The 16,996-nt window shown below is 41.0% G+C and overlaps 1 protein-coding gene and 1 long non-coding RNA gene across 4 annotated transcripts; one reads left to right on the top strand and one right to left on the bottom strand.

Annotated features, from left to right (window-relative positions):
- The first annotated feature begins 1,025 nt into the window (after positions 1–1,025).
- LOC116258296 (uncharacterized) lies at positions 1,026–8,208 on the top strand. Of its 3 annotated transcripts, none has more exons than XR_007574126.1 (7): positions 1,026–1,299; positions 4,725–4,934; positions 6,325–6,632; positions 6,752–6,832; positions 7,150–7,297; positions 7,388–7,739; positions 7,923–8,208. It is a non-coding gene; the product is annotated as an uncharacterized LOC116258296 (long non-coding RNA). The 3 variants fall into 3 exon arrangements; XR_007574128.1 differs by having other exon boundaries at positions 7,388–7,700; XR_007574127.1 differs by lacking the exon at positions 7,923–8,208 and having other exon boundaries at positions 4,725–4,950; positions 7,388–7,527.
- On the bottom strand, positions 7,200–9,509 carry LOC116258295 (probable inactive patatin-like protein 9). Its single transcript, XM_031635375.2, has 2 exons — positions 8,257–9,509; positions 7,200–7,633 (listed from the first exon to the last, which is right to left on the bottom strand). The coding sequence occupies exons 1-2, from the start codon at positions 9,220–9,222 to the stop codon at positions 7,373–7,375; spliced, it is 1,227 nt and encodes a 408-aa protein (XP_031491235.1). The 5' UTR covers positions 9,223–9,509; the 3' UTR covers positions 7,200–7,372.
- Positions 9,510–16,996: the final 7,487 nt, after the last annotated feature.

The raw sequence follows: 16,996 nt of genomic DNA on the forward strand, positions 1-16,996 counted from the left end.
GTGAACCTAAAATGGGTCGCAGTTGACTCCAATCAATTATTCTACTTCCGAAACAATCAATTAATCTACTTTTGTTCATCTGAAACCATATTTTAAAAGAGACACAGAGATAAGGGATCGATAAGAAGTTCATGCCACTTTCAAGGATTTTGGAAAATTTTTAACAAATCATGTGGGTGCTCCTTTTCTGGCTCTAATAAGTAGTAAAATCACTACGATATAATGCAGTAATATACATAAGAACAGTTTATAAGCATTTTATCTGGTCCCACCCATGTCGATTTGGACTGGTAGATGATTTCATCCAAACATCCAATGATCCACATCTTTATTTCCTTTCAAAAAATGAATATTGGAAAAGAAATTATGGTACCAGCTATCTTTTTTAAGCAAAAGAAATGGTTTGGACAAATGGAAGACTTCATCCAACAATCGATCAAAGTGAATTCAATAATATGACATATATTATCCCCTCCACGGTGCCTCCATTTTTTCGCTAGATACGGCGGTTGACATTGAAACTTTGGCACCCCTGGAAATTAAGAAACAGAAAGCGACCGTATTGCACCCATTTTGGGTACTGCCGGCGTCGGCAACGTACCATCTCTGTTGAAGGAAAGAAGAATATTATATATGTCAAAAGTAGATAAATTGTTACTCTTCATAATTGGCCATTCTTATTCCTATTATGCTTTTCATACATACATAGTATATAGTATATATATATATATAATATCCCTCTTCCATTAGAGGTTTTGGTGCGTGGGCAAAATACTCAGACTTGCCCAGCCAATACTGATCCAGATTTGAATTGGACTAATTAAAAGAGAATTCACATTCACGTGTTACCACTGAAAAAGTTTGGATGCAAAATTCGGTAAGGGATCCGGTCCGGTGCATACCATTATTCGAGAGCAGACGTTCACGGGTTCGGGTTGGAATCTAACCGGACCCGACTGGCGCGCACTCTTCTTCCATCTACATTTCAAATTCACGGTTTAAAATGTCGCGGAGACCGAGAGAGAGAGGGGTCGGAGAGAGCACCTCTCTTGCTTCTGTTCCTTTCCCTCTCATTCACCCCGTCCTTCCCCCCTCTGGCCTCTGCGTCTTGCATGTCTATGTTGTTTTCTGCTTCTTAGGCTCTTAGTTTTCTTTATCCATTCAGCGGGTAAGGTTCACCAGAGAAGAAGAAGCGTATCGATGGCTTCATGGAACTCTTTCTCCAAGGGGCGGGGTTGGTAAATCTTCTGCCTGACTCTCCCTCTTCGGTCGTTTCTGCCATGAACATCACCTTCTAAGGTAGTCTTTCTTATCCGCTTCATGAAGTGCCCTTTTTCTTTTCTCCTGATATGCTTACTTATGTTATGGATCCCCTTTAAAATAGGAAAATGTAGGCTGCCCTTCAATTTCATTCTAGTTTGCTTGTGACTTCCATTTCTTTTGGACGATTTTGGAGAATATGTTTCTCTTCCCTTTGCCCGTCAGCCGTCACGTTATTTTTTGTTTCAGTATGTTTGATGAACTTCATGTAGAAGCTCATGATAAGGTGAACTAGCTGTAGCTAATTATAAGGTGGCTGAGTTTCTTGGAAAGATGAACCTGAAATGGATCTGAATCAGGGTATGGAATTAACCCTAACATCTAAGTTTCACTTATTGAAACTCCTTTAGTGGTTTGAATACCAGAGTTTCAATTTCAAGATAAAATGGTCAAGAACAAATGTACCGTTTGCAAAAATATTAGTTTAATTAAGCTTTACGTTGAAAAAAGCCAAGAACATCTGTTTTGGGATATTTTCAACAGCAGTTCACTTGGCTGAGATTATACCATGCCAAAATATCGGCATCATACACAGGTGAAGTTCAAGAATCTTAGCAGTGTAGACTCAAGCTCACACATTTGGCTAGGTGTCTACCTAGAAATATCAAGTTGAACATTATTGCATGTTCAGTGCTTGGGTTGTTTACACTATTGACTTCGAGCAGGTAAGATATCAAAATTCTTAAAATTTTACGGAATTAAATTTTAGAATTTCTTTAGAAACTCTCAGAGAAGTGCTCTTTGTTACTGAAGATTTTGGAACATTTTGTTCCTATAAGTTATTTCAAACATCTAGGCTACTTAGAGAGTTTTCTATCTGCAAGCATTAGTTATCAGCACGTCTTAATAGAAAAGAACACGTTAAATACATGCAAAACAAGTCAGCCGTATAAAATGGCAATTAGGCGTGTCTTTTTTAAAAAAACACCAGAAAATGGAAAACGTAAAAAAAAAGGGTAGTATACACCTTTTTTTCATTATTTTTTATTAATTTTTTTATAATTTTCAAGCTTTATTAAATGTTTTATTTTTTTAAAAATTTGCAGAGATTTTTCCAAGATATATAACTTTGCCGTATTATACTCGAGAAATTCCTCGCCATATAATATCCATACACGATATATGAGACAATGGTTATCACAAATTGGTGAAGTTCTTGTATGCAAGTTATGTTCAGTAGCTAAAAATTTGTCACTCAACTGTTCGGGTGATTCTTATGTTCCTTGGCCTTTTTCTTTGTTATGTTAAAAATAAAATTTTAGAATGGAACCTTATTATGACAATACTGGGGCTGCCCATGCAACCATGTTAAGGTTGAAGCCACAAATTTCCCATGTTTGAATAAATGGTGGTTAATATATATGCAGTCAATGACATGCTTTGTTGGTCCAGATAAGTCTGACCACCCAGATTCTGCACTTCCTGATAAAAAAAATATGTCAAACACCTCGTTTACCTGGTTCATCTGTCCGCATAAGTTTAAAAGTGCTGTACAATGTTGTAAATGCATATCATTACCTGTTTTCTCTTGCTTAAGTTATGTGTATTATGCCATATAACCAATTTTGAAAAAAAAAAAGTGAAGCTAATAAAATCTATAAAAAAGTTATCAATGCCTTAAAAAATTATTTTATCCACAAAAACCCTAATATCTCATGTCAGAAGTAAAGAAGTGCAAAGATGTATAATACACAATAGATAAGAACATATGCTTTGAATGACAAACCTATGTTCCCCAAAATTTTTTTTTGAATTTGACAGCCTAAACATACATATAAAGTAACAGTCAGAAATCTTGAATTTTTTTCTCTAGTCACCAGCTAACCTTAACAAATTTTCCACTTTTGGTATACTTGCTGATTCTGTAGAATTGGTGACACATGTTGTGAGGCTTAGACCTGATGCCATCGGGCTGGGGTTAAGGGCCTTTTAATGTCTCACTTCATCTTACTGTTTTACATTCAGTGTTTCATGTTTCAGTTAGTGGACAGGTCTGCAGTGGATAGGGTGGATCAGTTAGGCTTAATAAACCCGATCCATTAGGTTGATGAGACGCTATATAGTTGTCTAGTTTGGAATTAAACCCTAATGTTAATGAAATCATCGTTTGGGAAAGCTGGGCTTCAATTAGTGTGTGTGAGTGTTAGCAGACGCTAACACATGTATGCAATTGGTCTTATTGCCTTGAGTTCGCCCTACCATATTTATGCTATGTACGTTCTGATTTGGCACTGATATCATCAGTTGGGATTTTAGAGTAGATCCAACTTTATTTATTTATCTGTTTTATTTAAGTATCGTGTTGGACCTTTAGATTATTGTCAATTGTCATTTATTTCTATTTTGGGATCCAAAGATCCATCGTGTAGATGGGATCATAGTTAAGGGCATGCTTTTTTTTTTTTTAAAAAAAAAACTTATGATTGAAGAGATTAAGATTAGTTTTGGCCCTAATTTCCTTCTCACTTTTGTTCTTCCTTTGTTTTGTTTTACTCAATTCATCTTCCAGTTCGTCTGATTCGTACTTTCATGGGGATAGAATGCGAACATATAACCATTGTGTCCGTACATATATACATACATACACACATACATGCATGTATACATACGTATGTGTGTGCATGTGTGTTCATTATGTGTGTTTTTGTATGTTCATTTATAGACGTCTACTTTCTTAAGAACACTGCAGGTATGTATTTTTTGTAATAGGAAATTCAGTAACACATTTCACTTGTTTTCTAGGATCTCAATGTGAAACTATTTCTATTAGCCCTAACTTGTAACTATTGCATCAACCTCATCATCCCCATCATGATCATCCTGTGAGCATCTAAAGTGCTTTCTTCAAGTTCTCTCGCTCTTTCTCACTCTAGCACACACACACATTTGTTGTAGCCCGACGCATGCAAGATATGCAGCACACAAAGATACACACACACACTCATTTGTTTTAGTCTGACACATGCTAGCTGACCTGCTTTATTTATACTCTTGCTGGTTTTGCTATTAAAATGAAAGGGCCCTAATTTTGAATAGCTGCAACATTAGCAGCTTATCGCCTTATCCTGTGTGCATTTTATGTTCATATTGCTATAGATAGTTTTTTTTTTCAATTGGACTGTCATACTTGACGTACATGCTCTATATGTGTGGGATATTACATGCATTCTTGTTATTAGTCCTTCTTGCCTTGAATGATACTTCAATATTTCTTTCTGTTAGTAACTTTGCATGGATAAAGGGCAAACAAGGAAAGGAAATATGCAGATTCTTGCAGAATGATGAGGAGAAAAGAAATTGCTGATACGAACATTTATTAGTTCAAGTTTTTTTGGTTGTTTCTGCCTTGTAACGAGTTATCCTTTCTGAATGGTAGATTCATATTCTTTCCTTCATTGAGCCAGGTCATGTGGATGCAATTGCAGTTTCGAGGATCCAGCAATTTCTGTTGAACTTGCAGTGTAACATATGTAGAAGAGGATGTGGTGCAGGAGCAAAAAATGGAGCATCTTTGTACCATGCATTTAAGTAGAATAAATACAAAAGGTGCTTATCAGAATGAGCAGATGCTTCATCTTTTGCCTTGGCACATCTGAAGCGGCATGGTGTTTGAGGTACTGTTGTAATTGAGTAAGTGACTTTTGGTTCAGCTTGTCTTGTATTTGATACTATGTAGCGGATGGATGTTTTTCATCCTCCATTCTTAATTATAAAAATTTGTCATTTTTGTCTCGTTAAACCTGAAGAGAAATAAGACAGTCATAAGAAAAAATGCTTCTAGAGATGTAACCCTCAAATTAATAGCAGTTCATATTGACACGAGTCGTTGAACCCTCAAATTAATAGCAGTACATATTGACACGAGTCGTTGAACATAATTTGCAGACTTGAAAAATGTTGACTGTTCTGTGATTTTATCTGATGATTTAGTGGTCACATAAAACTGGCATTAAAATCCCATGAATATATTGTTTCAGTTAAAGTTTTTTCTTTTTGCAGTAGAAACATGTCAACTATTCTTGTCGTCTGTAGAGAAATTTAGAAGGAAATCCTTGAACATCCAAGACATTTCATCATGCTTGCGTTGCTCTTCATTCCAGATCACTGCGTTTTCTTTCTAGTCAAAAACTCATACTTGAGATCTAGAAAATGCCGGCCTGCGTTTGACACCAATGACGTCAGTGGTAAGTTTACTTGCACTTCTGGACTTGGAACACTTTGCAACTACAAATTCTAGGCATCTTAGATGTGTGAACCAGGAAAGAACATGTACATTCTTTCATATGCTAGGGTCATGCACTTGGAAAAGGAAAATGCCACATACTAATGGATTCAGATCTACGACCATGAGTTTCAGCGCAGGAGAGCTTGTAGCATTTATAATTGAGGTTCTATCAATTAATACTACGGAAAATAATTCTTCAGTTATGTACGATAAGTCGATAACACAGTTTGATCAGCTTTTCATAGTCATTTGGCATTTGCTATCTAAACTAAGATTCATTCGGATCATGAAATCCTTTCAATCAAATAGGAGGCTTATGTTCTACAGTACTTTTTAGAATCATCCATGTGCAAAGAAGTTCGTATTCTGCGGAAATATGAACATTTTGTGGGTGGCAAAAGTTCTAAGCATTTTGTTTGCACGTCATGTGAACAAAGTTTTCCGGTTCATGCGTAAACCATATCCTTCTGGGCTCCAAACGAACAGTCCCTAGAGCTAGTTTGGTGTCATGCGGTCAAATGGGCTTAAAAGCTTTTCATGCTTTTGTCATCAATTTCTCTATGATTTTCAGGTGCATTGCTTTGTTTTTTTAATCACAACCGTACGTAATTGAGAAGCGGATCCAAGGCAAAAGGAAATTTTTTACTAAATTCCTCTGAAAACTTCACATGCAAGATATACTCGATGTTCCTTTCTGTATTTGTCTCCTGTTATTTGAAGAACCAAATCAGGGATCCTAAGTGGATGGCCATGCCATTCTTTTGTTTTTGCTGGTGCAGGTGTGGCAGTAAGAGCAGGAGTCCCAATCAATCAAGCCAGACCTCATGAAGCAGCTGTTTGACATGTTTTGTTTTCTTCTGGACATTCATAACCCAAGTATGGCATCTACCATGGCCCCTTCTCCAGCAATTCAGACACCATCACGTTAGTTTTTTATGCCGGAGGATGTGTATGCACCGTAAATTTAAGTCTATGTCCACCACCAGAGCCCCACCATTAATGCATGGGCTTCATAATGATGCTAACGCTTTGGTGGCTCACAGGAATGAACCCATCTGGTTAGGATGTGCATGGACACCTTAGTAATGTGAGTTTCTGTTTTCTAGTTTTTACTTTTTCATCTCTAATCTTTGTTTACATTTTTCAAGTTTTCATTATTTTTTTTCTCAAAATCGGGTTTTACTGTTAATCGAATTCCTGTGCCAGCTGGTTCTACACGTGGGGCTGAGGCTCGGTGTTCGTGGACCTCCTTGACATACTCAAGTTTTGACCCCACAGTTGGAAAAGGTTGGGTGAAATTCATAGTTAAATTTGGAATCCCATTCATTCCGGTTAGAAGGGTGATTGTTTAGCGAGCACTGAAGCTATTAAATCCTAAAAAGACAAGGAAGCTTTGAATAGCAATTAAGGCCTAGGCTTGACCCACCGACGAATTCTTTTCAATTCTGTATTTTTTTTATTTATTTATTTTGATACCCTGAACCCCACAGGGAAGAAAGGGGGACAAGTGGGTCAATCAGTTAATTGTTTTCTTTGTCTACTGGCTCGTCTTAAACACCCGGTCATCGGACCGAGTTGTTTTAACTCTGATTTGAATGTGTCAGGCAAGTCTTAAATTGGATACAAATCTGTAATCGGTGTTAGCTGCATTCGCTACGGGAAATCGAGATAATCCCGAGTCAGATTGGACTTTGATTTTGTGGGAAAATCCGATACAATTGGTGCAGAAAAGAAGTTCCAGGCTATGTTGCGGTAAAGCCTTTTTTTTCTTCTTTTCTTTTCCTTCTTTGTTGCTACAGATGACGAGCCATCAAATTACAAAGCAGATTAATGTTGCCGCAGGGGCGACTGCTTGGCGTCGGAGTTCCGGGCTCCGGTGGGCGGCAGCTTTCCGGCAGCGACGACCCTCTTGGCAAAGGCGTCCAGCCGCTCACAGTTGGGCTGGGCGGCGAGCTTCTTGCCGCCGAAGGGCAGGGACTCCATGCTCTTCTCCTGCAGCATCTTCTCGCCAGCGTTCAGAAAGGCCTTCACGCTCCTCACTGACCACCCGTCCATGCCGGCCTCCAACTCCTTAGGGAGGTAGCTTGCCTGCATCATAAGCATTCAATCAACAAACAATCCAGAAGCAAATTCCGCACTTGTCTACCCTTTGCATGTAAGCTTTCCGGGAGACCGAGACCATTAGCATGACGAGGTTCGCCAATCTATTTCTTTATTAATTCGACGCCCTTAAGCCACAACCAATCAACACTCTCACGGTCTCTTAAAATCTTCAAGAACCTCCCTCTCTGTCTCTCTTCTGCTTTCAAGAAAGCGAAATCCAATGTACTTCCTTTGTCGCGAGATGACTTCTTTTTTTTTTTTTTTTTTTTCCCAGGAAAGATTTTTAATGGGCTGCGGCAAACTCGGCCGTCAATATCAGTATGCTGTCCAGTGTCAACAGCACTAAGAAATCGTCATGTGCAGAAAATAACGCAATAACGTATTGTTTGGCTGGATTAACCCGCCACCGCCGTTTCCCTGCTCCCGCTAAATCCGGTTGTCTGTGGAGTAGCATGATTCCGGCTGAGCCATCTGCAACTCCAGACCAGCAATGGCCCCTACCACCTACTTGCCGTTCTACCTAGCGTGCTCGCCATTAATAAACAGGCCATCCTCTAATTAATCTAGATTTAAGGAAGGTAAGCAGCAGAGGAGGAGGAGAAGCCGACCTGTATCCGAACGTAATTCTGGGGACAAGCAGAGAAGGCATTGGTGAGGATCTGGTCCACCGCATCGGAGACGCCGTCCAGGACAACCTCAACCACTGGGGCAGAGCAGTTTTCGGCGGACCACCGGCGGCGCTCCCTGCGGCCAGCACCGCCTTTCTCGAGAGGCCCGTTGCCGAGAGAGAGCACCACCAGATCCTCGACACCTCGAACGGCCGGAAAGTCTCGGCGGTTGTGAAGGACATGCGTCACGGCTGCCGAGGCGGGGTTGTTCATGACGAGACCCCCATCGACGGCCGTGCACTCCGTCCGGCCGTCCACGGACGCAAGCTCTACGGGCCGGAAGAGATACGGGGTGGCGGACGTCGCTCGGCAGACGCGGTGGAGCTCGAAGTCGAAGCTGAGGGACTCGGCCGCGTCGGCACGGGAGAACACGAAAGGAGCACCGGTACGGAGATCGTAGCAGGGCACAAGCAGCGGCTTGAGCGTGTCGCGGAGCGTCAGAGGGCAGCGGTCGCCGTCGGGCCGTCGGAAGGCCTCTGCCAGGAAGGCGTCGAGGCTCCGGCCGGAGAACCCGCGGCGTAGCAACCCCCGCTTGAACATCCTCCGGCTGTTGTTGGCCACAAGGCGGACAGCCTCCGCGGCCGAGTAGAGAGGGCGGCCGCGGCCGTCGTCGGCAAGAATGAGCGCGGCGAAGATCCCGCCAATCCCCGTCCCAGCGACGACGTCGAAGTAGTCGGCGATGCGAGCATCAGGGTTAGAGGAGTGGGCCTGGATACGGGATTCGAGGTGGACGAGCGCCTGTGCCGCCACCAGCCCCTTCATCCCGCCACCGTCGATGCTGAGGATGCGGGTGGTGCAGGGCGAGGGGGAGAGGGCAGAGGGGAGCCACAGGTTGTCCAGCCAGTCCTTCTCGAGCCTGGAGAAGATCTCATACGTCAACTTGTTCCACTCTTTCTCCTCAGTCATTTTCGTCCTCCACCCTCACCCTCCGGAAGACTACTCTGCTCACCTACCGATCACTCCTCTCCTCCTCTTCTTTCTCGGTCACTCCACTCTCAGTAGGGTTTTAGAGAGCAGCGGCTGGTTATAAAGGAGTGGTGGTGCTTCGGTGTACCTTCCTCCCCATGCAATCAGGAGAGAGGAGGGACAGAGTGACAACTGTTGGTGCTTCAGAAGTTGCCCCTCCCTGCTACTATAAAAACCAGAACTCCTCCTTCCCTCACGCACACGCGCGCGCCCGCGCTCGAATGCATTTGATGGCGTATTTATTTCTTATTGCTATTTTTACAACTATGGTATCTTTCATCCTGTTGGGTGGTATTTTTATTTGCTTTTTTTACTCTTCTCGTTTCGTAGGGTGCGAAGGAGGGTCAACCATGGTTGGAGGGTTGGGTTAGCAACCAGAAGGGACAGAAGCGTGTGGTGGGGTAGACGTGGGGAGGGCTGAAGCAGAGCCATTAAGGAGGGACGGTGCGGTTAAAATAGAACCATAATTCACAGAGATGAAACCAAGATTGTGTTCATTTTTTGGACTTCGAAAAATGTATTGTTTTGTTAAATAGTAGCACATCCACCCTTTGCCGCGCTGTAATTCAGGTTCCGTGTTTTGGGATCACTGATGTGGTACGCAAATTTTCCTCTTCAACCCCGCCCACCTGTTAATCAGCCTCTGCGCATTTAATACGAGAGGATCGTGTCCCTGTGCAAATTGCTTAGATTATATCTACGTCTATTTTTTTTTTGGGCATGTGGGAAGTTGATTGTACAACGAATTGCATAAACATTACTATTGTAAAGCTCAAATGAGATGGTTCTTGAAATTAATCAAGTTCCCCTTCGTAAGAGATCGGTTGTACGAGTTTAAAAGCGCTGCGTTAGCCACTACCATAGATTTATAACAAGTAGCAAGAATCATGGTCCTATCGAGGACTACCACTTAGCTGTCTACGCAGGCGTGGAAGAGAAACGGCTAAGAGGTCAGGGTACGTAGTTGCAACACGAGTTCCTAAAATTTGTTGGTTGCTTAACAACTTGGGAGTTTATTAAACAGATTCACCTTGGTCATGCCGCTTACCTATAACCACAACTGCAGTTACGCGACAGCGTTCAGAAAATAACGACATGTGTTGGGATATGTCTCCAAATTATGTTATCACGGAAAACTGAAGCCGATCGAAGTTTTATTAAGCTCCTACGCATAGATACAACTTAAGCCACCTGAGCTGCTGTACGACATTTTAGCTTCCGTGCTACAGGCTTTTATATCCTGATTATGAAATTCAGAAGCGGCTCGTGTGCTATGAAACTGCCAACGAAGCGTCCTTTTGGCATTCAAACCCTCAGCGTACGAAGTTGACTGAGAAATTAATGGCAGTGCCCGATTTGATAGTTCTCATTTTCGATTGAAAAGCTTGATGTGGGCATCGCCGTGCCGCTGCGGAGTTTAGGTTTCTTCCGATTATGCCAGGAAACGGATGGAACGCGGACCAAACTAATCATGAAGAGGGCAGAATTTGATTGGATTTGATCTGCCAGTTTCATATACAGGGAAGAAAAAGAAGCACTATTCATAACGGCAAAACTCTAGCCAGGAACAGATTCTTAACTTTCTTCTTGAATTGCTTGCGGATACGAGATCCAAGTGTATGATAGTATGGACGAATCTTTTACGTCTTTTTTCCTACTTAAAGCAACCTCCAACAATGTCCAAAAAAGACTGATAACTAGTGTATCAAAAAGTATGCCAAATAATTCAAAGTCAGAAGAAACAAAGCAATAGAGCAGTTCTTTTTCAGCCACACTAAACAACCCATTTTAAGTTTCCATGTTGAAGTGCTTTGTTTTAAATCAAAACAAGCATACGGACGTAACCTCTATGCCTGAAACATTGGAATGAAAATTAAAATCATGTTTATTAAGGATGTAGATAAGATTCTATATATAGACTGAAAATGCTAGTACTATTGATTTCTAAAGCCTTGTAGAATAACTTCAATGCATTTAGAAAACACGATTTTTTTTTTTTAAATCTTATGCTCGCAACTATGACAACTAAATCAATGCGTTAGTCCAGAAACCGAATCAATATTATTAGTAACACTTTGTAAACCATCACATAAGTTGATTAAATAAGCCATCAACGATGGCACTGACATCTATGGGTTCGTACGTTTCGGATAAATGTGTGGTGGCCATGGAAGAGGCATAATGAATCATGAGCCATACAACGAGGCCAACTTGTTTCTCCCAAAATTTCCTGATTCTTTGTCCGCGTCTGAGATGTTGCGAACTCCCAGACTCGGAATTTCCAGCGCTCAGATTGTCATATTTGTGCAGTTCGGAAAAGGAGTTTCCCTCTAACCTACAACCAACGCCTATAGTGGAAAGAGATGCAAAGAAATGAACTTAATTAACTGGAAAAGGGAAAGGAACACAAATAACAATTAGGGTTTTCATTAAATGGACTTCTCTTGTTAAAAACAAGACCTAAACACCTTTCTATAGCCTAAAACAGACGATCGGGATAAATAAATCTCCCAACCACATCTCCTCTGTTTCTGCTTTTGTGTCATTTTCCAGGGGTTGGAAAAGAGTTATCTCGACGATCCAATCTCCCTTCCGCTGGCCGGCAATACCCTGGGAGGCCGGGTGTTGCTGATGATGGGATCTGGCCGGATGATGATTTGCCGACGCTCCTCCCTGCTTGATATTGTTGAGAAAACTTTGGTTGGGGGGTGAGGGTACCCCTTTTGTTGAAGTGAAACCACCGCCGCCGCCGCCTCCTCCTCTTGCGGAATTCGGACTGGGTGGCCCCTGCCCTGTCTGCCAGCAGCAAGCTTCATGGGTTGCAAATTGATGAACATGGTATGGTTGGTTTTCTACCTCCAGTGTTCGTCTGAGTTGCAGCTCGTCATGGAATGAAACCTTCACTATGCATTCAACATTCGCACGAGGCTCTGGCAGTCTCTTCCCAACACCCTGATTAGCATCCGCCTACGACTCTTGCTCCATTCGAATCAGTGGGGATGGTCAAGTAGCTTCGTCGCTTTCTTCCACATGGCACCGTCTCCCCAACACCCTCCTTCATCTATTCTCTGCCTCCCTGCTGCCAGGCTATACAGATTTGATGCCAATGAGGAGTTTCAATCAGTTATTCGGATCCTTTTGGGATATCTTTGTTGATTTGCAGCAACCTTTCATTGATTGGCTTTATCTTGATCTTTTTTTGTCAGTTCGGCACAAAATTGGTTCATGTGATGCATAATATCTTCCTTGAACTATGGACCATCACAATCGATATGAGTAAGACAAACAAACCAATGAAGTTGATATAGTGGAAAAGTGAACTTCTCCTCTAACCCATGATCAACACCTAAACTAAACTAGGGAGAATCCAAAGAGATGCAAAAAAAGGACATAAATTAATTGGAGAATAGAAAGGAAATACAAAAAATTAGGGTTTTCGTTAAATTGATCTCTATAATTACAACAAAGCCCAAACACCTTTATATATAGACTCAACAAGGATCCTTGGATGTGGATCCAAATAAATAGATAAATAAAACAAATCTCTGAACTGGATCTCTTTTGTTTTTGCTCTTGTGTCAACGCACACAGATGTACATCTAGCTGAAATCAACCCTTTACTTTTATGGCTGGATGACTACTTTTTTGTTTTGTGTTGTTAAAAACCATTGCAAAAGATGCCTTTCACTAAAAGCCATGGTCAAACAACTAACCATCACACATACACATTTTGTGATAATTATTAGCGACAAAATAAAAAATAAGCCAACTGATTTCAGTTCTTATAAGAATTTTATATTCGTATGAAGAAAAAAAATCAAGCTCTCGAATTGCCAGAGTTTGTGAGTTCTAGAATTGCCTTGTTAAAGTACAATGGACGGTATGCATGATTTGTGGATGTTGGCATAAATACGTTAACTCATTAAGTTGTTTTTCCTTGGCTCGCCATCGTGGCCGTGTTGCGCGTGATAGAATTAACTCAGCTCCTCAACGTTTGGTTGGCGTGGGAAAGAAGAATAGGCTTATGGTGTCATCCCTCATGGTGCACCTTGCCATCTTTCAATGACCATCACATACATATTTCTCTCTCTCTCTCTCTCGCTTTGCCGGTAAGCTTGAATACGACAAAGATATGTATACCAAAAGAAACCATATTTGCCTATGACGTTGCTTTGAGGAAAATCAGGATGGAACATCAATCTTGCCTTGGAAACCAAACACACGTTGTTGGTGGATTGATAACTAACTAGTTATACTACTAATCTATCTTCGCTCCTTCCATCGCCTATGCCGATAATATCAAGTTATATAAACAGACACATACAAACATACCGTTCGATGCATCAAAAAAATGTCTTCGTTTAAACTTTGAAAGAGAAATCCACACATCTTATATATATATATAACGATTTTCTTTCTTTGACGCTGACTGACATCCATCTTCATATGGATGTGGCATTTAACAGAGCGATGGTCGCATGAGCTGTTGAGAAAAGTATGTGCGGTCCATCTCGCCTCATATAAAATACATTTTTATACTGGACGGATGTCATTTGGTAGAGACAACAAATCTATAAAAACCTAATAGAATTTCGTCCCCCTCCTTAATTCTTATCAGTCTTTTCAGCATATCGGTATCGTTGTCTTCAAAAAAGTCCAAGCGCTACGTTGTCCGCAGCATGTGATGATCTGTAGATCTTCCTGCGTCATTCTTTTTAACTACTACTTCTGGTGGGGTAAATAGTTCCCACACTAAATAAACTTATCCACTAAGTAGAAACCGAGTAAAAACAGGATCCTCTTTTCCCAAGCCCGTTTTCTGGTAACTATAGTGTCCAACTGGCACGGCCTTCAAGTGGCGCGTTTCGTCAACTTTCATCAAGAAAGAATTTATGAAGAAATAAATCTCAAGAGATTGCCAAAGAAACTTGGCAAGTAGAACTACTGCTTTGAGTAATATTTATATAGTCTTCCCCTTGTCCTTTTAGGTGATTAATCTTTCACTTGTTTTACACGAAAGAAGGATCTTCCCCACTACACTATGGTTGGTTCCATTTCACTAATTAAAACGCTCCCCAGTCTGAAGCAGAAAGAGTTAATGGCAGTGGCCACCTAAACCTGTCCAACCTTTTCGCTTGGCTCTAGGTAAACTCAGACTCGAGTTCCCACGAACTCTGTGTCTGTATTGTCTCAGAATCTTGGGAATGGGGAGCAGTGTAGAGCCATTGGCTTGGTCTCCAAGCCATAACTTCTCATCTACTTCCAATCCACGTCAAAGAATAAAGAAACCCTATGAAGAAAAGCCAAAAGAATTCCTATACCATTCACGACTTTATGGCAACATACCATGAGCAAACTAAAAGAATTAAATTTCAGTACTGAGTGTACGTCATGTAGGTTATGCTCGGTGAACAACCATGCCAAACGGCTATAACCCATATGGATGAGCTAATTCCATGCTTAGGTGAGCTGCTGCCTAGCTAGTGCAGAGACAATTAATGGCCGTGACTTCACAATGCAAGGAGGAAATCATCAGAATAAGTGTGGGAGTTGAACAACGATAACCACAAACACGCAAATGCGATCTCGGTCCCCAAGTTTACGAATGACCATGAAGGCCAGAAATTTTAAGAGTGAGTATCAAGTTTATAGTCGACCCATTCCCACGCACGCGAATGCACGCGCGCACAAGCAGACAGAAGCACACACCTACTGTCAAAAATCCCTGATAGAATAGTGTTGTGAAATAAGGCCATGAGAGCAGTTGCCCAAGACCATCTATCTGACATGACCTGTTGATATCAGGATTTTTAAGCCACTGAATAGCGCGCAAATTAAAAAACAGTGCACAAGTTTTCAGAAATTTCTTGGGGAGACTAAGGGTTATCAGTATCGCACAATGTATCGAATAAATTTGGAAAACCTATAATGGTACGTCTATATATATACACAAAATCTTTATGTGTTGCAGGTGTATACAAAGACGGTATCAGACGATACATCCTGCATTTTACAATATATATATATATATATATATATATATATAGAGAGAGAGAGAGAGAGAGAGAGAGGAAAAAAAAAGGCATCGGGCCTCTTTTTATATTTTTAGTTATTTTTTAAGACAGCCTCTTTCTCCCTCTTCCTATCACTCTCTAAGGCCTATGTGAAGGAAGGTTTTGCTAGTCTGTAAAAAAATCGCCCATTTGTACGATAAAACATTGTTGTAATTTAAAACACTTTAAATAGACTATTCAAATTTTATGCATATTTATTGTGTTATTCTGAATATTTGATTTCTCATTTCTGAATTTGATTGTGATGTTGATGTATTATGGCTTATAAATGATAGAATCAAGAATGAGTGTGGTGAAGTTTTTTTTATATAAAATATACGTTTCATATTTTTTAGAGATTTTTTTCAATTACTTTCCCCCTTTTTTTTCACTATTTTTCTGATTTTTAAATATTTTAAATTTAAAATAAACAATAAAACTTTCATAAGAGCAGAACCAAAAGTCGGCCAAACAAGAAATTTTCAACCCGTATCAAATAATTCGGGGCAGGTTGAAGCCCAAGGTGCAGAGAAGATTAATTGTTAAAGCCAATGCAGTGGCAGTGGTACGTCAAAAGAACAACAGTACAACCACACGCGAGCACGAACAGATTTCTTAATAGCTCATTACGCATTTATGAGCTTGGGTCAACGAAAAGTAAGTGTATCACCAAAAGGAAATAATTCTACAAGGAAGCCAGTTTCGAGCTTGAATGTAGAATTCAATTGCACCGCAGAGCTGGGGTTAATGGGATCTAGAAATGCGAGAAGCAAAAAATTTAATGGAGGGAGTTGCTGGTGAGTTATTCTCAACAGATATGGCTGCCCACGTTGCCGTCACTTTGTGCTCTTGGTTGTACAGGGGACCATGGAGTTCTCTGGCTCTACTGCTGCCTGTTGGGGCCCCCCCTTGTTGCATGTGCATGTGCAGCTTCTTCTTCATTTATGAACAAGTCACAAGTGAAGCCGAGGCTTGCAAGCTGACCGTGTAGGGATGCTTGCTGTAACTATCGCAGTAGCACTCTACTTGAAACCGCAAGTAAGACAATAATGTAGCGTGCCTCGAATGCCCTTTGTCATCCAGATGAACGGGGTTCACAGATTGGCGCATTAAATTTCCCAAAGTGTTGTTAATCATGGGTTTGTAGTTGGACAGGTTGAGGGATTTAGCAAAAGGGGGCCGCCGGGGAGTTTAATTTTTGCTTCACATGACAGTAACTAAGGTGGTTGGAGATGCCGTTCGCCTCAAAGATGAAGGCTTGCAGGAGGTAGTCACGGACCAGCAGATTTGCTTCCTTCTCTAAACTTTGCTTCCCATACATTTGTCGACCTTTTGGCTAAGATCAAGTGTAGTGTCTAGTCTTCGTTTCTCTGCCATCTAATGCGATAATTTTTCGAAACATTGAATTTATTTCCTTGCTTCTACTTCACGTGTAAGAAGAACAACATAACAAGCAAGAACAGAGCAAAACAGAGCAGAGAGAGAGAAAGAGTCGTGGAAGGGAGGAAAAAACTTATTTCACTCATTCCCTTTTGAGATATATATACATACAGCAGGTAGGAGGTTACAAGCCAGCCAATCAACCAATAATCAGACAGAACCTTTTAACAGAATTTGTTTCTCCCTTTTTCTAGACGCTTCTAGTAACATCTTTATTCGAA

The sequence above is a fragment of the Nymphaea colorata genome, chromosome 8 (assembly GCF_008831285.2).
Source record: "Nymphaea colorata isolate Beijing-Zhang1983 chromosome 8, ASM883128v2, whole genome shotgun sequence".
NCBI lineage: Eukaryota > Viridiplantae > Streptophyta > Magnoliopsida > Nymphaeales > Nymphaeaceae > Nymphaea > Nymphaea colorata.

Bases quoted from the DNA above. Each gene is read 5' to 3' on its own strand.
- LOC116258295 (XM_031635375.2), bottom strand. From the start codon at position 9,222: ATGACTGAGGAGAAAGAGTGGAACAAGTTGACGTATGAGATCTTCTCC. The intron at 7,634-8,256 runs GTCGGCTTCTCC...CTTATGATGCAG, and splicing joins AGAATTACGTTCGGATACAG to GCAAGCTACCTCCCTAAGGA.